This window comes from Falco rusticolus, chromosome 2, assembly GCF_015220075.1.
Source record: "Falco rusticolus isolate bFalRus1 chromosome 2, bFalRus1.pri, whole genome shotgun sequence".
In the NCBI taxonomy this organism is placed as follows: domain Eukaryota; kingdom Metazoa; phylum Chordata; class Aves; order Falconiformes; family Falconidae; genus Falco; species Falco rusticolus.
Genome location: NC_051188.1, coordinates 74,190,376 through 74,208,599, shown reverse-complemented (window position 1 = coordinate 74,208,599; position 18,224 = coordinate 74,190,376). Strand labels below are relative to the sequence as shown.

The following is an 18,224-nucleotide window of genomic DNA, read 5'->3' as shown; positions in this document are numbered from 1 at the left end:
TCTGAGTCCTTTCAGATAACATAAACAGTTACATTGCTTTAGTAGCTTTATACCTCTGCAGAGAGTCAGTCTGTTTGCAAGCAGCCAGGGCTTTCTGTGGTGAAGTGTACAGGATATTATAAATAAGGTATTCATTGAGAATGAGATAACAAAAAGAACTCTGAGATATATTTGCTATTCATTAAAAATAAAAGCCTTGCACATAGTGGCAGTCGCAGAAAACCAAAAGCGAGCTTTCAGCAGAGTGGGAGCATCCGCAGCATGGGCGTTTGCTGCACTAAGGGTGAAGGTGTAGAGGATGGAGTTGTAGCTGCAGCTGTCAAAGAGGCAGGACAACAGCTAGAGGGAAGGAGAGAGACGGGAAAGAGAGATCTGCTCCTGGGTAGGTGCCCTTCTAGCTCCCTCCAGCAGCAGTAGCTGCTGCCCCAGGGACCCTAACCCCTGATCCCCATAGGCAGCAGCAGCAGCAATCAGTGCTGCTTCCCCAGGTTCTGGCAGAGGCAAATGGGATGGGGACCAGAGCAGTTTTGCTGCCCCCAGGAGCCCGTTGCTTTAGGCTCCTGCCTGCTTTGCCTATGAGCTGTCTGTAATGACAGGAATTACCTTTGGTTCTGCTAAGCACAAAAAAGGTTAGATGAGAGGCTGTAGTAATTACAAGAGTGAACTGTCATGGCACAGGAATTTGTGGAAGTGATACCAAGGCCCCAGTCAGGAGGAGTATTTTAAACGACATACCTGCTAATTTGCCCTGGAACTAGCCTGCTTATTAAAAAAAAAATAAAAAATAAATGCTTCTGCTTACATGCAGTGAAACCCAACTTGTCAGTAGTTCCTAGAAAGCTTGACTTGAAAGGCAGGCAGGTGCACAGGGCTCTCAACAGATAGTATTTTGCCGTAACTCCCAGCATTTGTGTGCCTTCGTCGCACCTCCTGTTTGGTGCAGACCCAGCCAGCCGTCTTTGCTCTAATGGCTGTGTGTGCCATAACTGTGGTTACACTTGCAGCTGCTCTCCTTGCCCCATCTTTTTATCCATCTCTTTTATCTGTGTGTAATCTGGTGTGTCACTGGGGCAGGTGCAATGATTACCTTGCTCATTTATACTGTGCTTAACACAGGAGCCTGCACCAGAAACTAGTAGGTCCTGCTGCAATACAAATAATAATAACCAAGAGTAGTATGATCAGGCTTGGATTTACTGGGTGGGAACAGGGTATGTATGTGTGGGAAGAGGGCAGTGAGGAAGGGTAGAGTAGTTTGAGGTGACGATATCCTGGAGGGTGGTGCCTCAGCCTTTCCAGTTTAAATAGGTTGACATAGAGGTTCTGGCAGGTAGTGTGTAATGTTATTTTAATTTTTTTCCCCGCCATAAATCAGACTTGGTGTCTGATGGAATAATCACCAGAACTCCAGCAAATAACACGCCTGCCAGTGATAAGCTGTTTCTTCTGATGACTCAACACACAGCTGTTTGTTTGCTGGATATTGCAAAATGCAGGACGTTTGATGTTTGTGCAGTTCTGTTTTCCTTCTGATTATTTTCATGTGCATCTCCCTTTCTCTTTCTCTCCTGTATACAGATGTTCGTATTCACCCCATGGAGCCTATGCCCAAAGCAAACTTGCCCTTGTGTTATTTACCTATCAACTACAGCATCTTCTGACTGCAGATGGAAGCCATGTGACTGCTAATGTAGTAGACCCTGGAGTAGTGAATACTGAGCTCTACAAGCATGTGTTTTGGGTTGTAAAAGTCGTTAAATGGATGACAGCCTGGCTATTTTTCAAGGTACGCATTTTTTTAAAATCATTTGGTTGCCATGCACCTGCATTGTGAGAGCTGTAGCCAGCACGGAACTGAAGTTTTTTTGGAGTTTATCATAATGTGTAGTATTTATTGCATTTCTCCATGTTATGATAAAGATGAAGACTTTAATAAAGATAAAGATAAAACTGATAAAGACAGGCCTTTCCCAGAACAAACACTTATTTTAAATGGAGGGAGTGAGGTCTCACGGTAAGGAAAGGGAATGCCTTTCACTGTCTGTGCCCATGCACTGATTACCCCTGTCCTGACCTATCCATGTGCCTGTGTGCGTGCGTGGGGGCAGAACACCATCCTAACTCGGAGCCAGGATATGCAAAATGTTCCTTGGAAGTGTCTTGTATGTTCTCTTAATGAGAAGCAAACATGATCTGTCTACACAGTCTACATGTATGCAGCATGTTATAGAGAAGAGGGCAAAGGGAAGAAGGAAGCTGTATAAAAATGGTGGTGGGAAGTGGCCATACTCCAGACTGTGTGGCTCCAGAGACTCATGCTCGGGGAGGTGGGACAGTTTTCCTTTAATTTTTTCATCCTAACACATACTTGTAGTGGTACCTGATTTTCTATTATCTATTTCTGGTCACAGCAGGAAACTTAAAGCTGTTTGATAAAACCGATCCAGAAGTGGGGCAGACCCAGTTACAGTTAACTTCATTAACTTTTTATAGTGGTATAAGTGGATCAATCTGAAATCAGTTTCGCTGCATAAGTGCAATCTCCTCATGCAGACAAGCCTTGGGAGGCCTTGTGCTGAGAAAGTGTATTGCTTAGAACTCTTTCAGAAAGGAGTTTTGGACAAGTGAATGGAACCTGATTCCATTAGAGAAAATTAAATGTCCTAATTAAAATAAAGTATTTTAGATCAAGGGGCATGTCCCACAAAGCAAATTAATTTTAAACTTTGATATGGAAATATCACTAGCTTTAATTTTAGAAATGAAACTGGAGGCTGGAAGAGTGGCTGTAAAATAAGATGCAAACAAATAAACCCATATTTAAAAAAAAATAATAGTATCTTCTGAGTACACCTTGAATATTGCAATAAAATTGTAATAGGAATGCTCATAATATGTAATGCATTCTTAAAGAAGAAGAATGCAGCTTTGCCAGACCGTATATATTAAACTTGTTTTGCCTCTTGTGATTGCCATTTTAAATATCAGCCTTGGGTGGTGGTGTTTTTTCATTGGACTTACTTCACCTTACTAACATAACAGTTTCATGTAGATATTTAGCTTGTGCTCAGCGTTTACTCTAGAGCCACAGAATTCTGACAGAATGTCTCTGTCTGAGTGTGAGAATTGAGTCTCTTGTTCCCAGCACTGAATCTCACCCAGTTTTATTGGTGCCCAGGGAGACATTTTTGTATTATACTGACCATGTTTAGACACTGAATGAGATGTCACTGAACACACATCAAATAACTTTGGATCTAGCACAAGAAGGAGTCTCATACTTACAGCTCTAATACTAATGCTGCTGACGTTTCCTGATCACTTCCTATTCTTTGGATGAGATACCACTCTAAAGGAATTCTACCTTGCAACAGGTGAGGGACAGACATCCTGACTTGCATGGAAGCACCATGTGTGTACTGCTGAAAAGCAAATGCATCAATTGCTTTTTGAGTCAAAGTAACTTCAGGTTTGGATAACTGAATGCCTCAGTTATCAGGTTGAGATGTTCACATTTTTATGTAATGTTCGGTGTGTTTTTCCTATAAGCCAAAGGAGAAGGAAACTCTTCCCATCACTCTTCCCACTCTCCCTGACTTCTGAGTTACAGCTTCCACTTTTACTCTTTGCATATTGCTTAGGATATGTTTATGTATTTGGGACTGACTTTGCCTTGTTTTCTCACATTCAGGAGCACTTCATCACATAGGTATGCCCTGTTCGACTCCGGCAGAACTGCAAGCTGGCACTAAAAGCCTGCCTGGCAGTTTTAAGAGCAGTGTACCAAGGGCTATAGTACCCAATGTTCAAGCTTAGGTGGGTCTTGTGTTGGTCTCATGCACTAGGGTAAATTTCCCCTGAGAAAAGTAAGAAAGCAAGTACAAGAAAATGCAGTTGTCTGATAATATTAGCGGATAGTTGGTATTATGGATTTCTTCTCCCCTGGAATTTCGTTTCTGAGTGCACGTATATGAATCTTCCTCCTAGTATTACAGTAGTAATGCAGTGAAAATGAGGTGATAGCTCTATAATCATATTGGCTCAACTAACTTTTATTACATTGAAGTATTCCAGAGTGGTTTCTAAACGCGTGCAGGAAATTGCTTCATCCATTGCAACCTGGTGCTCATGAGAGCCAACACAGCCCAGATAGCTCCGATGAGGAAATGCATCATGGATTTATCATATCAAATTCCCTCAGGAGAGAGCCAGAGTTGTTTGATTTAATTCCAGAATATTGTGGCAGAGCCTCCACTACCTTTAAATGCATTTCTGCCAGCACTGGTCCCAGTTGCATTCAAGTCGACTGCAAGCCTGGCCCCCACTCTCTCTGGGCTGCTTGTGTTTGAGGCAGCTCAGTGTGGCAGGCAAGGTTGTCAGCTCAACATCCACCTCAGAGCTGCCTCAAGATGTTTAGGTACTTAAACAAATAAACTACAGTCTTGTAAATAGGCCATGATACGTACATATAATTTGCTCAAAGTATTAACAGCTTGAGTTTCTTGGAACTGTGAAACATTGTCTTTCACTTTTCATATGTAGCTCAGAAAAATCTCTGCCAAACCAGTTTGGGGTTTCTTTTCCCACAACAAGCTGCAGTGAGAGGCACCCCTGCAGAAATAAAACAGGCCAAGCCAAGGGATTGGTGACAGTCATAAAACTGTGAAAAAAATGCCCACCCTTTAAAAGGGATGGTTTAATTCCCTCTCAGCTCAATTCTTTCTCAGGAAATTTATTGTCTGCTTCAGTACGCAGTCTTTACATTTCCATTTTGTAAATGTTTTCTCTACATTTTTAATAAACAAGAATGGCACCTGTTGCATGCATGACAGAAATTATGTTTATTCCTAAAAAAAAAAAAAAAAAGAAAGATTTCTACCCTGTGACTTCTCAGTAAATAAAAGCTGGTGAGCTGTCATAGTGCTCTGCAGAGTGCAGTGAAATATGTTATCCCCTAGGAATTTTTAACATAAAGTGATCTTCTTTTTGAACAGATGAAGTCCAACTGGTAAACAATAACTAACTAGTAAGATGATAGTAGCCTAAAAAGACATTCATTGGGCATCAAATTGCAATTTAGCCAACTGTGCAACACACCAGTTTTAGTGATGCATACTGTACAAGCTGGGAGCCAGGAAGGTACCATTTCCCTCACAAGTTTTTCTCTTTTGCTACAGATAATGAATATTCATTCTTAAGCCAGATGGCCTCTGCTTGTGACACAATTAAAATGCCTTAGAGAAAAAAACCCAAAAAAGTTGAGTCCAAGGGCAGGGATTATTCTGCTTTGCATGACTTCATTATGCCATTATACTAGAAACATTTCCCACTTAGCAGTGTTGTAAACTTCCCCAAAAACCTTCATGACAGGCTTGGTGAATGTGTCATTATCAGATATAGAGTATTCAGTCCTTTCAGCCACCTCAGATTGCTATTTAAGAAGGAATTGTGGACGGAAGACTACGCATCACATGTTGTCTCAACTGTCATTTCCAAAGACATCGTGCCACGTAAGTGATTATTGACTGACAAACTGAAAATGAGTAGGATTAGTGACCCTGCCAGCCTGTAAAAAAGAAGAGAAAGGCTTCAGGAACACAGGCTAGAAATCAGCCGGTATAAACTAGTTCATTTCTTTCATCTGTCAAAATAGGCTTAACTCTAGTGTAATTTTCCTATAACATTTTTAAAGAAATGCTTTCAGTCTGTAAGTGCTGCTGGAAAACAAAATCTAAAGAACCTGGATTCATCATTCATGCCAGAGGACATAGTCATGCAGGTCTCATTGCAGCACTTCTTATTCAAACTGTCCCTTTGGCACTAGGAACGTAGAAACTTCATTTCAACCTCCCCCCCGAGGTGTCAGAAGACAAACACATCACTGCACAATAATGCCAGCTGTAGAGAATGAGAATAATTAAATTCTACAGCTGAAAGCAGCAATTCATCAGCATCAACATCTTCTGTCCATGTGAGTGTGTGGTCCTCATGTAAAGCTAGTCTGGAGTATTCTCACAAAATGAAAAATCCTTGCAGAAACATGTTATTGACAGTTAAATTTTACAAGAAGGTTTTCAGATCAAAAGTAGCATTCTGGTCAGAATTAGAGAGAAGGGAATGGTCTACTTTATTCCAGTAACTCAGGTCTTTAGACAGGTCCCATTTTTGTACACATTTGTAAAGGGATTTAAGCTTCAGAGCCATAGGGGTCCTTTTTTTTTATTCCATCTAATAAATATTTGATTATTCGTACACCCATAGAATGATTCTAGGGGGGGAAATGGAGGGACTTACCTGAGAAGAGTAATGAGCAATCTACTCGTGAGCTCCCAAACCCTGGTGATCCGAGTGTGTTTCTTGCGTGAGTCCCTGGACTTGGGTAGGCATCCAGGTCCTGCCTGTTATGGGGTATGTGGATGCAGTGTGGCTTCTTTATTTATTTTAACTGCTGAATAAGAAAGCTTTGGAGCAGTCTTTTGTGTCTGTCCTGTTAGGATCAGACCCCTCTACAGTAGGCCGATTCTCAGTGCACACGTAAATAGCGTTGGAACCTGGTCTCCACTGAATCTGTTGTTCCCCTGTGTCCCAAAATATCGTTACCTTTATCCGTGTTTTCTCAGGTCTAAGTTTATTTAATGTTTACTTTAAGAGACACATTGAGAATTGCTAGAGAATGTTTTCATGGCAGGAAAGTGAAGGATTTGTTTTTCATGCCTTGGTATACGGCATGCAAAGGGGTAAAGATACTACTAGTACGGGACAGCACAAAATGGGTAGGATTGATTTGGAGTGCATCAGAGGGAATCAAGGCTGCTGAAGTTCTTGTTTGCAGCTCCTATTCGGAGCAGCTGCTGGTGTGATCTATACTCAAACCACACCCAGGCTTCCTCTTGGAGGGTGCTAGTTGGAACAGGCTGAAACACAGCCATGGAGCAAGCAAAAACTAAAGCAGTGTGTGCAGTCAGAGATCCATCTCATGCCTTGTCCTGCAGTTTTATTTGTTTGGTTAAAAAAAGGAAAGCACCCCTTTGTTTTTCCTGACAGTGTGAAATGGGAAGACTATCTCACATCTTTCAAAAGAGTTCACAAGACAAGAAAACTGTCTCCATGTCTAACGCTGCCTGCAGGATTGACCCTTTTTAACCTGGAAAATAGTCTAAAGAAATGCAGGTTAAACTTGCACTATGCGCTATGTAAAAACCTATGCTTTCTCTATGTGAAATTGTTTTGGAGCAAAACTTTTGGATAAGTGACTGAAATGTTGTCGTTATCATTTTGCTGGCAGGCCGGGAACATGCAGAAAACACGTATTTGTACTGTGTAAGAAAGGGTTTAGCCCTAACTCCTGTATGGTAGGATTGTTGATTTAACTTGACAGCTCGGACAGATTACTTCATTCTATCTGAAAGGAATTCAATTCATATCCAAAAGAGTGAAAAAAATATTCTCTGTATTGCTGTAGGAGAGAGTAAGTAAACAGTTAAGAAATTGTGAAAATATATGAGCCTAACCAGTGTTAGCACATCAGCACCTATCATCCTGTAATCTGCAACTATTTTCATATTCAGAACCCACAGAGTTAGTTAGGAAAGACATTTTCCATCAGCCAATTTATTCCTTGCCAACATTTCCTAGCAGTACTTTCCTATATATTTGGTTAATACCTTTGTATGCTAATCTATTCCCAGTCAGACTTGTTGAAAATGGAGGAAACACAAAAGGAGAAGATAATTTGCCGTAGACCAAACACATGCCAGGGACCTGGTACCGATTACTGTCAGTTTAAAAGAAGGTAACCACAATGCTGCTAATAAAAAGGTCTCAAAAAAGAGGTTGAAAAGTTGGGGAATTAGAGAAAATCTTGACATTTCAACTAGACCATTAGTGTTTTACTTTCAATCCATCGTCTTTATAGTTAGAGGTTATAGCATTGCACTACTGTAATTCTCCCTCGCATGCCTGGGAAGTTCTACCTCCATCACTACATAATTATAATTCCATTTTCTTTCAGTCAGGTAGTACAACACTGCTGGAAACTTGAACCCACTGGCAGCAGAACACAGGGCAGCCACTAATCTTTCTCACTGTTGTATATTTCAGACAGCTCTTTGAGAGAGAAAAAGAGCAAGAGAGAAGACCACCCCAGCCCCACTGAAATGACCCATTCAGCAAGGGTGCAAACAGGAGTTACAGGCACTTTCTCTCTCCCATGTGAAAGACCTGTACACTGAGTTAAGGAGAAAGACCACCAACTAAAATAAGGAGATGCAGAGTAGGAGGTTGTGGAAGTGCATATTAATACATACATACATACATACATACATACATATATATATACACACACACACGGACAGTTTGCCACCAGGTACGATGTGCATTATAGATCAATCAATATTTCTCTGAGGATGACCTAACTAAATTCCTTATTCGTTTGCTACTTGTTAGTAATGCAACAAAACAATGCTTATAACATTTATATTGCAGAGCCCCATCACCTAAAGCCCCTACTCACTACAGAAAAATTAACTTTAGGAGGCTTTGGAGATTTACAGGCACTCCTTTTCCCCTCTGTGAATGTGACAGTCCTTAATTTACCAGCAATCCAAGAAGACTGAAAAACCTTTCAATGTGAAGTAAGGAAGCTCTTCCACGAACAACATAGACACAATTTTTAATGGTTATCCTGAGCTTTGAAAGGTTGACAGAAAATTCCAAATTCTGCCAAGAAGCTGACGCAACACCCCTTTTCCAGTGGTCTGAGGCATCTGTGCCTGGAAGCCACCTCTGACATATCTCCTAGTTCATAAATATCTGCAATATGAATGCCTGCATCAGAGCTGTTCATCCAGTGATCTCCTCCTGGTCCCTGCTAGTACTGGATCAGTTTTATCCCAAGATAAATATCTACAGTTGGCCAGGTGATTCAAGTCCTTCAAGTGCCAGTTTGTCCCTGTGTACGATGAAGGGATCCTCTGGTGACTAGCTCAGCTATAGATGTCTGTGCTGTATAAAGGTATGAAGTTGGTTGAAATGAATCCCATCCCAAGGTACAGGACATTAAATTAGTTTTATTTTAAACAACAGCACAGGAGAGAGTAGGAACTGGAAAGGTGTGTTCACATGTCTGGGGCACAGGTAATCTCTACTCAAGCTGGTTTTTCAAATGGCAGCTCTAAGTTCAGAGAACCAGACCATTTCCCGTACAAGTGGGAAGTGTGTTCATGGGCAGCCACAGGTGAGGCAATCCCAGTTACTTATGAATTTTATTTTTCATATAAGTTTACAATCCATTGTGTGCTTCCACTACTTATCACATATATATTATCATGCATTTACATGGGTAGTTATGTGTGCTCCCTATATGTATTTATAATCGTGTAATGTATATAAAAAGAGAGAAGCTGAAAAGCAAGCATTACTCACTATTTGAGGAACAACTGTAAACAGCAAATACAATTTTTAAAATAACAGGATCATCCAGCACCAAATTTGTGATTTTTGAAAAGTTTCAATTCAGAAATCACTTGAATAACTCTGGCTTTACTAATGACCATAACAATTACAATTGCCAGCCCCAAACATTCATATCTGCATTTTTGGGAAGGGTACTGAGATACTACAAGTTGTAGTTCACATGTCTTGTTTTGTTCTTGTTATGTTCTCAGCTAAATACATGGGTTTTGGTGGATTTTAATAGGTAAACATGAGCAGGAAATTTGGTGCAGTGGCTCTAGCTCCCATTTTTTCTAGAAGGTACTTGATCCTAGATGTAAACACAAGTCATTAATACAATCTGTCCAGAGTTAGTGGAGTCTATATGTTATTACATATTTAAACATTCTCTTTAAGTTGGGTCTGTGAGTCTCTTCAGGGCAAATTACTACATTTTTTTGTTGCCATCTCAGCACTGGAAAGGGGAAGAAACCACAGGAGTGATGTTACCACAGACCAGGCGCTCTGTGGGGAATACAGAACATATGCAAAAGAGGATTTGAATGAAACCTGAGCAATGTGCAATAAAACAAGAATGAACTTGGACAGCTTATCATGGATGGGATTTATAGTGGTATTTGTGTGGCCCCATCATGCTGACCTACTTTTCTGTCACTGGAATAGGAAGGAGGTGCTGCTGCTGGTCCTAGGCTCAGGCATGGTCTGAAAAACTGAGTTGCTCCCAATGTCTCTTAATTACTTGTCAAAGTCTTGGAGCAAGCCATCAACAACCTACAAGCTTAACTTACCATCTTATTAATAGTTTATCCAATTTAGTACACACGCTATTTCTTGAATGAACAGCAGGGACCAGAATTGGTGCCCTGTGCCTGGCGGCCCTGTGTTCCCATGGCATTGCTGTGAGCAGCGTTGTGCAATGTCTCCCCAGCTGCCTCACGTCCCTGCAGCAGGCAGCAGCATGCTGAGGCTGAATGTGTGTCAGGAAGAACCGTATTGATTGACTTATTCGATATCTTTGCCTGCCAAGCCAGGCTCTTGAGATGCAAAATGTAGTCTTCCACAGCATCTGCCACTTGTCGCATACTACCCTAAGATGATTGAAAATGTAGAAAGGGAAAAGATGTCCCATTGTTTTTGGAGCTCAGAGTGTTGAAAATAAAATTACATGCTATGAGTATATTTTGACAGGTGTGTCTGTTCTAAAAATGAAAAGGCACTATGGGGCAGGATGCTTGTTTTTTCTGTAAGACTTGCACATTGTCCAGGTACAAAAGCTATTTTTATGGCTGCCCAGCCTGGGAATGTAGTTTGGTCATTTCTCAGAGAGGAGTTCAATTATCACCAATGTCATACATCATGACCAGTAATGACAACTTAGGTCCCCGTTTTCCTCTGCATATAAGATGATGACTTCCATTGTCATGAAGTTTTTGGTACTTCATCAGTGGCTTTGCACAAGTGTAGCTGATCAGAACCTGCTAAACAAATAAGTAAGACCCAAACCTAAAAGCATCCAGATCCCAATCTTATTGTGTATTCTTGTAACAAGGATTATCTGATTTGACTTCGCATTCCTTATGTGGAACACTGTCCTTATGTAAAGCATTTTATGTCTGATCCTGCTCCTCAGAGGTTCTCTTTGATCTGGGGCTGGCCTTTTATTTTTCTTGCCTGGTTTAGGTTTGTGGCACGTGTCCTATTTTATATGCCTACTATCTGGGGAAGTGTATTGAGGCCGGCACAGATACACCAAACCCTAATTGCTTTAGAAGGCTTGCAGATCTCCAGAGGTAGTAAGTATTTCAAATGTTCATAATACTGGATTCAGCTGGTATTGCTTGAAATCCATTGCGGGTCTGGAAGGCAGGAAGCAGGGACTTTCACACAGTATTTTTTTTCCTAAATATAGTTGCCCTGTTAATATTATTTTAAACACACTCAGTGCTCATTTTCGGTTTTCATGGTGTGATGGTTTATTTTCCCCTCATATTGGGGCAAGTCTGTTTCATACGAACCACTGTTTTAACTGCAAAGTATATCCATCACCCAATGCCTTGGCTGTATAACTTCTTCTGTGAGGGTTTCAATCCACTCATCACAGCACTGGGTCAAAGGCAGATTGCTATTGAGTCATCTGTATCCAGCTTTTTGAAAAAGTGATAAAATACAAAATGTGTTTGTGCTCAGGTACCTGAATTTGTCATCTCCAGGTCACTACACAATGGTTTACTCAGAGGAGCCAAGGGGATTGATTATAAAGCACCTCCTGTTCTCAGAAGCAGCACTCATACATGTGATGTGCAATCTGTCCCATGCTCCCCCGGATGGAAAGAAAGCATTTGCAGCATTAGGGTCATTAGACTTCATAGATGTAAGCAGGTACCATCCCACCCAAGGATGGTATCAGTGCTGTTGCTGTTACCATAAAGACAATGCATCTTTTGTGAGTCGATTTCAGTTCGACTCTGTAGAAGCTCTAGGCAACAACTTTTTTTTTCTTCTTTTTATTGTCAGGTTATGTCATAATACCTAGCAATACCTTTAATCAAAATAAACAGGAGTAAGGTGGCTTTTAAGGAAACAATTTTATCAAGATAAGAACGAATTTAAGCAAGCTGACTGGAAATTTATTTACTTTGAGAAAGTGAGAAAGAAATAAGTAGAAAGAAGTCAGACACTTCTTTCTCCTAATTGGAATCAGACTCTGGAAAAGGCTTCCACAGAGTGGAAGTGAAAAGTATATAAGAAAAGTGTTGTTTTAAAGATGGAGTTTAAATAGGTGTATGGAGAATATCAGCTGATAGGATATCTGCAAAATTGGGAGATCAGAGATGTTCCAAGGAGTCCCTACAACCTCCCCATTTCTTCTGAATTCCTTTTGTATTTAGAATCCAATTTTTTGTCCTCAGGTTTATCTGGTTTGTTCCCATGATGAAAAGAAAAAAGGAACTCGGTCTAAGAGTCCAAAAGTTAAGATTTCCCAACAAATACTAATTCTGATTTTGAACTTTTAGAGTACTTAGCAAATCCTTCTTTAGGAAAACCTCTGGTGAAGATGTGCCACTTCTTGCACTCACCATCCTTGCCTTTCTAGAAAACATTTTTTCCAGTTGTTTGCTGATGAGCTGTGTTGAACTGTGCTTCCAACAGTTCTGGCTTTTGGTTACAGGAGAAAAGTGAACATGGGGCTGTGGTTCAGACTGAAAAGCCTTCAGTGAAGATGAGATCTTTTATTTTCCTGGTCAAGAAATCTGTGCATGCCATTAAAAACCAAATTAGCTAAGTTACACAGAAAATGGAGATGTAGAGATAGTTGGCATAGCTGTCCAGTTAATCTCTAATCTGGGTTACAGCAAAATTCTAGAAGCTGGTCAGTGCTGAAGAGACCCTTCCAGCAGAGAGGCCAGGCAGCCAGGGCCAGCAGCATGACCGATGTATGAGAGACCATGGCTTCTCCTGTGTTTCCACAAGTAGCCCAAGCCATTGCCTTGGGCCTTCCTGACTGACTGGTTTGCATCTAAAGTACCTTCGAGACGACTAACTGCAGGGAGGCTTGTAGCCATGCTGGGAGGCAGCCAAGGAGTTCCAACTGACAGTGTCCAGAGTAGACTAACAAGAGTTTGCACAATGAGGATTTCCATTCCTAAAATGTCCAGAACAGAGAGTTTGGTTTAGGATTTTGCCTGAAGGGAAGACAGGTATTCTTACCTTCCTGTTTTGTGATGGCAGATCAGCCTCACCTGAATTGGTGCTTTTGCTGCTATTTGCTGTATATTTCTTATGGAGAAATTATACAGTACATTTTAAAATTTGAATTTCGTTTTTGTAGACTTATTTATTTAAACCATTATGTGGTATTTAGGAGGGGGCAAAGCTGGGTTCTTCACCTCTCTTGGATGGGTCTTTCAAATCAGAGCAATAGACCTGCTGCAAGCTACTGATCATGGGTCTGTTATGATAGCTAAGATGTGTCGATGCTTCAAATTACCGAGTTAAAGCTTTGCCCTCTATTATGAATGGGTGTCTAGGTTTAAAAATAAATCCTTTGGGTTATACCAAAAATTTGAACTGTCAAGAAAGAAATGGTGTGATGAACCGAAACATAGGTCTCTTAAGCTGCCCTCAATTTAGCTGTATTTCAGTAATCTCTCATTCACCTCTCATTGCTGTCAGCAGCCCATAGGGGTATTTTTATAAATATGATGGAAATAGCTGTCTATGAATCATGTCACTAAGATGCATGTGGTTTTGCCGCTTCAGGGAATAAGTAAAGAGTGTGTAGTTTCTCTGGTGAAGAACACTGCATTGCTGGGTCATTTGTACCAATTGGTATTTCTTCATGTAAACAGATTTGTTGCATAAAAAGAATCTTTATTTTTATGTGTGGTAGGTGGAAGTATTTTTGTTAAGTAAATGCATGTAACTTCATTTCTTGTTTTTATATGTTGTCACTGTCAACATGTATTTCTGTAAAACTTTAGTCAACAGCAGATATTTATTAACAGACCTTTCCAAGTATGCTGTTATCACAGTTGTATAGTGCCTTTATCATAGAGAAACAGATGTATCTAAAATGCAGGAGCTTGCAATAGCTTTCATGTTTTAGAGTCTCTGCTAAAATCTGTGGAGACTAGACAATTTTCATGGTAAAATATCACTTACCTTCAATTATTTTTTTTATATACAAAATTACTTTAATAAAAATAATTACCTTTTAAATAATTTACTAAACAAAAATGTAGCCTACTCTAGCTTTGCAAGTTGAATGTATATTATTAAGTATTTTTCAACGATATTCTTTCACTCTTGATTTCAGCCACCTGCAATACCTAAGAATTTTTAGGAAAGATAAATAAATAGCTCTAACAAAATGCAAAACTGGTTATTTTGAAAGACTGCAAGATCCTTTCCATTTGACCTGCTGTTTGTTATTGTTACTGTAGATTATGGATGGGAACACCTGTGATTATCCTCTGGTTAATACACTCTTGAATTGGAAGAAAGGGCAGAGCTGTGGTGCAGCTGGCAAATAGCCAGCTAACCTCCTTTTCAAGCATTTAAAACACCTCTTCCAGGGGGCTTCTTAATGAAAAATACATGGGGATGGCTCTTCTGACAACCCATGGAATATGATAGATGATAGTAACCTTTTTTCTAAATGAAACTGGAAAACTGGGAGCTGGCAGGCCAGTGTGCTCAGGCACACAAGCTTTGGGATAACAGCTTCCTTTCCTGCTCCTTACCTCATAAATACATTTTTAATGTTTATTTTAAAATTATGTCCATATGTACTGGGCTATATTCTCATCTCTGTTTTTTTGAGCCTTCTTCACTCTTTATAGTTTCAAAATAGTTATATTTGTACTTATTTAATATAGAAGCAGTTAGTGCAGGCCAGAGGACCGTCTAGATTTTGTGTCCTTTTCTATAAAAAAGCAAACTACGAGTGTGAGCAACTCTGTACTACTTGCAAATGAGATGAATGCTAAGAAAATCTTCAGTCTTGTTGTGTAATTTCTCATACTTGCCTAAATAAGAGGAAAAAATCCTGAGTGAGCTTTTTTGAAATGAGTTTACATGTTCAGAGAAGGAGTTAAAGAGCATACTTGGCTCAGGCATCTACTTTTGCTTAGGGAAATATTCTCTGTAAGAACGTGTACCTTGGTGCTATTTTGTCTTCAAAATTCTCTTTGTGGTTATGGCGGGTTTTTTTCTGCTGTGGTCTTCTACAGCTATTTGTAAATTCTTCATAATATTAATTTAGATTAGAAGAGGAATATGCCTGATTTTTCAAGAACCAAATTGCTTTTCTCCATCTTATTATATTAGCGATTAAAAATTACTGCTGCTTTCTTCTGCAGAACTGTAGTAAGACAGGCAAATCTGGTTATTTCTAGTCACAGCCGGGTATTTTTTCTTTAAAAATCTCTCCCTCTTATCAAGTGCTGCTGGTAACTGTTGTCAGGTATTTGAGTAGCTGCGCTCTGGTGGCAGGTGTGAAGTTGTCTGTTCGTTTTCTAAGCAAAGACCAGATGTTTGTTCTGGGCTAAGCAGACTGATTTGCAGTTAAACCTAAAGTAAAGGAACATAATTTCAGGCTATAAACCAGCCATGCCTCAAGCCATATGTAACTCAAAAAGAAAAACATGAGAGCCAGAGGTAATCAGCTTCTTTGCTTCCCTGTACATCTGCAGTATTTGCTTATGCAAGTGAAGAATGGATGGTTGTTCTCTCCTCTGTGTTAACAGAGGAGAATTCAGATTTGTACCTTGGACTAGTTCATAGTTTTCCCTTGCTCTAAACAGAGGTGGTGATAAAAAAAAGGCAAAAGGCTATATTTAGAGAACTGGGCTGATGGGAACTCATCAGTTTGCTTTAGGAGCCCGTGATAAATCTGTCTCCCTGGGAGACTTAGTGAGCACTGAGGCACATCACCTCCAGCTCTGGCCACCTCATGTACTTCCACTTACTCTGAGCTGTAAACCATTGCATGCTGAAAAAGAAACTGGGAAAACTTTAAGAATTTCATGTCCTGCAGTGTTATACTGGGCCCAGGAGAGGTGAGGTCTTAATTGTTTTGTGGCTGACAATGTCTTGTACAAGAAGGAGCTTTGCACAGAGTCCCATGGCTACAGCACTCCAGAAATAGTCATGCCACTGCTGCCTGTTAGATGTATCCATCAGAAGTCTAGCTTTTGCATTTTAAGCTAGTGTCTTTAATGTATTCACACTAACCTTTAATACATTCACAGTATTACAGGCAGGAAAAGTTACACTGGGACAAAGGATCAAAGGCAAATATTGATGAAGAAATTTTAAATAATGTGCAGATCTCTTGTGGGCATTGATTCATGTGCTTCATGGTGTCAATAATTGTTTGTGAATTGCAGCCATTTTTTCCTCTGAACAGAGCATCACTCTTGAAATATAGTCATTGATTAGTCTTTGATTAGCTCTGTAGTAATTTTCATGCATCAGTAGTTCTGATAAAAAAAAAAAGTAGCACTTATTTTACACCAATGTGTAAGACCCATACATTGTTCATTAATAACTGAAAGGAGTCTTTAAACTATTTTCTTTATTGCAGAGACCACACTGACATTTTTAATAGCCATACATTTCAGGATAAATGGAAAATGTCTGAAGGGCTTTTTATTTTCTTCAGGTTGGTTTTTGGTTTGGTTTGGTTTTTGGTTTTTGTTTGTTTTTTTTTATGGGGCAGTTGTAAATGTTCTGCTGTCTCAGGACAGGGCTGCAATAAGAAGGACATGTTTGTCACTTTTGTGCTAATGTGATTTCCTGTTTTTCCTACTGTATGACTCTCCATTTTATCCCAATTGTCAGTAATGTGCTATTTTTTTATGATTAAATGATGAGACCTAAGATTCAGCAAGGAGAAAATAATTAAAGCTATTTGTTTCAGAGACTGTCAGCAGCTATTAGGGATTAGACAAATATAAATTAAGGGTGTTTTTCCCCAAGCCATGTTACAGACTTTGCAAAGTTCACAAACAATTGTAATCCTCTTTTATTGAACACAGATTTAAAAGTAAAGGTCAGTTATGTTTAGGTCAGTTATGTTCTGGTCAGTAAGGATTTATGTAATTGGTAAAACCCAAACATTTAGATTATTTTTATATAAAAACTGTGCTGCTTTGGAAACCCTTGCTTCTCAATTGTGGCTCCCCTACAGAGCTCAGGGACTAAAAACTAGACACATCAACTCAGCAGACATTTGTAGAGCAAAGAGGGTTTTTCAGCTTGTCTCTCCAGATGCAGGAGCTGCTCCTGCCCTGGGAAGGGTCAGGCAGTGGCTGGCATTGTGGCTGATGCTGGTGGCCTCTGCACCCTGAGACCACCCCCACTCACACTCCTCCCCTTGCAGCCCTACACACCCAGCAATACAACATGCTGTCACACCACCGTTTCGATGCCCCTTGTGATTTTGCTGCAAGAAGAGCCTTGGTTTCTGCCCAGCTCTAAGGGCTTAGTACTGCTTGTAGACCCACTGTTTCTCCTGTCTTCCCAGATATGGCTGGGTCAATCCATTGGTGAGATTTTACCTAATATTTCCCTCTTCTTTCTCTACTGTCAAAAGGCTTGTGCTTGCTCCTTTGTTCCAGAGTTGGTAAGAGCCATCAGCATGCCCCAAGAGCTCATGTTTGAAAGCTGCTCTCTACCCCTTTTTGGTTTCTGAAGGGATTCAATGACATGGATGGGTGATCCAAGGAGGGTGAGTGTCGGTGATACACTGGGAACCCTCCTGCCCTGAGCTCCTGAGGAGACCCTCCTCAACATGGCATATGTGCTGCAAAAAGGATCTCATCCAATGGGGCAAGCAACCAGCACACTCAGTGAGGTTGCAGGGAGGGCCTGGCAAGTGGCATTTAGGAATTCAGGAGGAAAAGGGAATGAAGAAGAGCTGGGACTATCTGCGAGTGTTGTGGGGCGTGGTGGAAGGGCAGGCAGAGAAAATGAGTGAAAGTTTAGACTGTAGATGTGCTTCGCATGCCACCTAGAGAAACAGGGTCCTGATCTTGATTGGAACAATTCAATTCCACTGTGAAGTACATATTAAAAAACAATAGGTGGCTGGAGAGCTGTGCAGACTTGCAGGTAAAGAGCAGAATTTTAAGCAAGCTGCTGGGCGGGCGGGGGAGGCGGTGGGGAGGGCTGGGACAGGCAGCCTGCACTGGCACTCAAGCCTCTGCTCAGACCTCAGCCTGCACTTTTGCGAGTTAAAAACAGTTGCTAAACCACAGCACAGTTCT

The 18,224-nt window shown here is 40.5% G+C and overlaps 1 protein-coding gene across 1 annotated transcript in view; it reads left to right on the top strand.

Moving 5' to 3' along the window:
- The window catches only part of DHRSX (dehydrogenase/reductase X-linked), a 167,926-nt gene that overhangs the window by 135,744 nt on the left and 13,958 nt on the right, over nt 1-18,224 (top strand). The window contains exon 6 of the mRNA XM_037376342.1: nt 1,579-1,786. Coding sequence (XP_037232239.1) covers nt 1,579-1,786 — 208 coding nt within the window. The remainder of the gene's footprint in view (nt 1-1,578; nt 1,787-18,224) is intronic.